The following is a 525-nucleotide window of genomic DNA, read 5'->3' on the forward strand; positions in this document are numbered from 1 at the left end:
GAAGGGTCGCTATGAATCGGGGCCGACTCGACGGCACATAACAACAACAACAACACAGGTTGGAGCTTCTTAAAAGGGGACGGACTAGGGCGCTAAGAAGGTAGCCCCCCCGCACCTCCCAGAGGGAGCTCGCTCCTGTGCCTGCTCCTCACGTCTCAGACTCGGTACCGTCTCAGCTCGCTCCCGCAAACTAAAATGTTTAAAATATGAACGCATACTTTGAGAGGGCACTCTCGTCACGAGCAGGAGGCCGAGTACTCGCTCGATCCGGGCCCGGACATCCGCGCTCGGGTTACTCACCCGCCTCAGCTGTCTGATGCTGCTTCCCCGGATGGCTTCCATAAGGTTGTCGTGAACGGACCTCTGCGGGGTGGAAGGCTGCGAACTCTCTTCCGCTTTCTTCTCTTGCACGGACCTCAGGGAATTTTTGATTTCCTTTAGGATATTATTTGGCTGTTTCTTCCCCTTTTTCCCTTTTTTCTTTTTCTGTCCGTTTTGTAGTGCTCGTTGGGCGCTTTCCTGTTG

At 54.3% G+C, this 525-nt stretch overlaps 1 protein-coding gene across 1 annotated transcript in view; it reads right to left on the reverse strand.

Annotated features, from left to right (window-relative positions):
• LMOD2 (leiomodin 2) overlaps nucleotides 1–525 on the reverse strand; it is a 10218-nt gene that overhangs the window by 428 nt on the left and 9265 nt on the right. Inside the window, exon 2 of the mRNA XM_042781777.1 lies at nucleotides 301–525. This exon is cut by the window's right edge and continues 1074 nt beyond it. Coding sequence (XP_042637711.1) covers nucleotides 301–525 — 225 coding nt within the window. The remainder of the gene's footprint in view (nucleotides 1–300) is intronic.

The sequence above is a fragment of the Orycteropus afer genome, unplaced genomic scaffold, assembly GCF_000298275.1.
Source record: "Orycteropus afer afer isolate SDZICR_OR568_19922 unplaced genomic scaffold, OryAfe1.0 scaffold00170, whole genome shotgun sequence".
Classification (NCBI taxonomy): Eukaryota; Metazoa; Chordata; class Mammalia; order Tubulidentata; family Orycteropodidae; genus Orycteropus; species Orycteropus afer.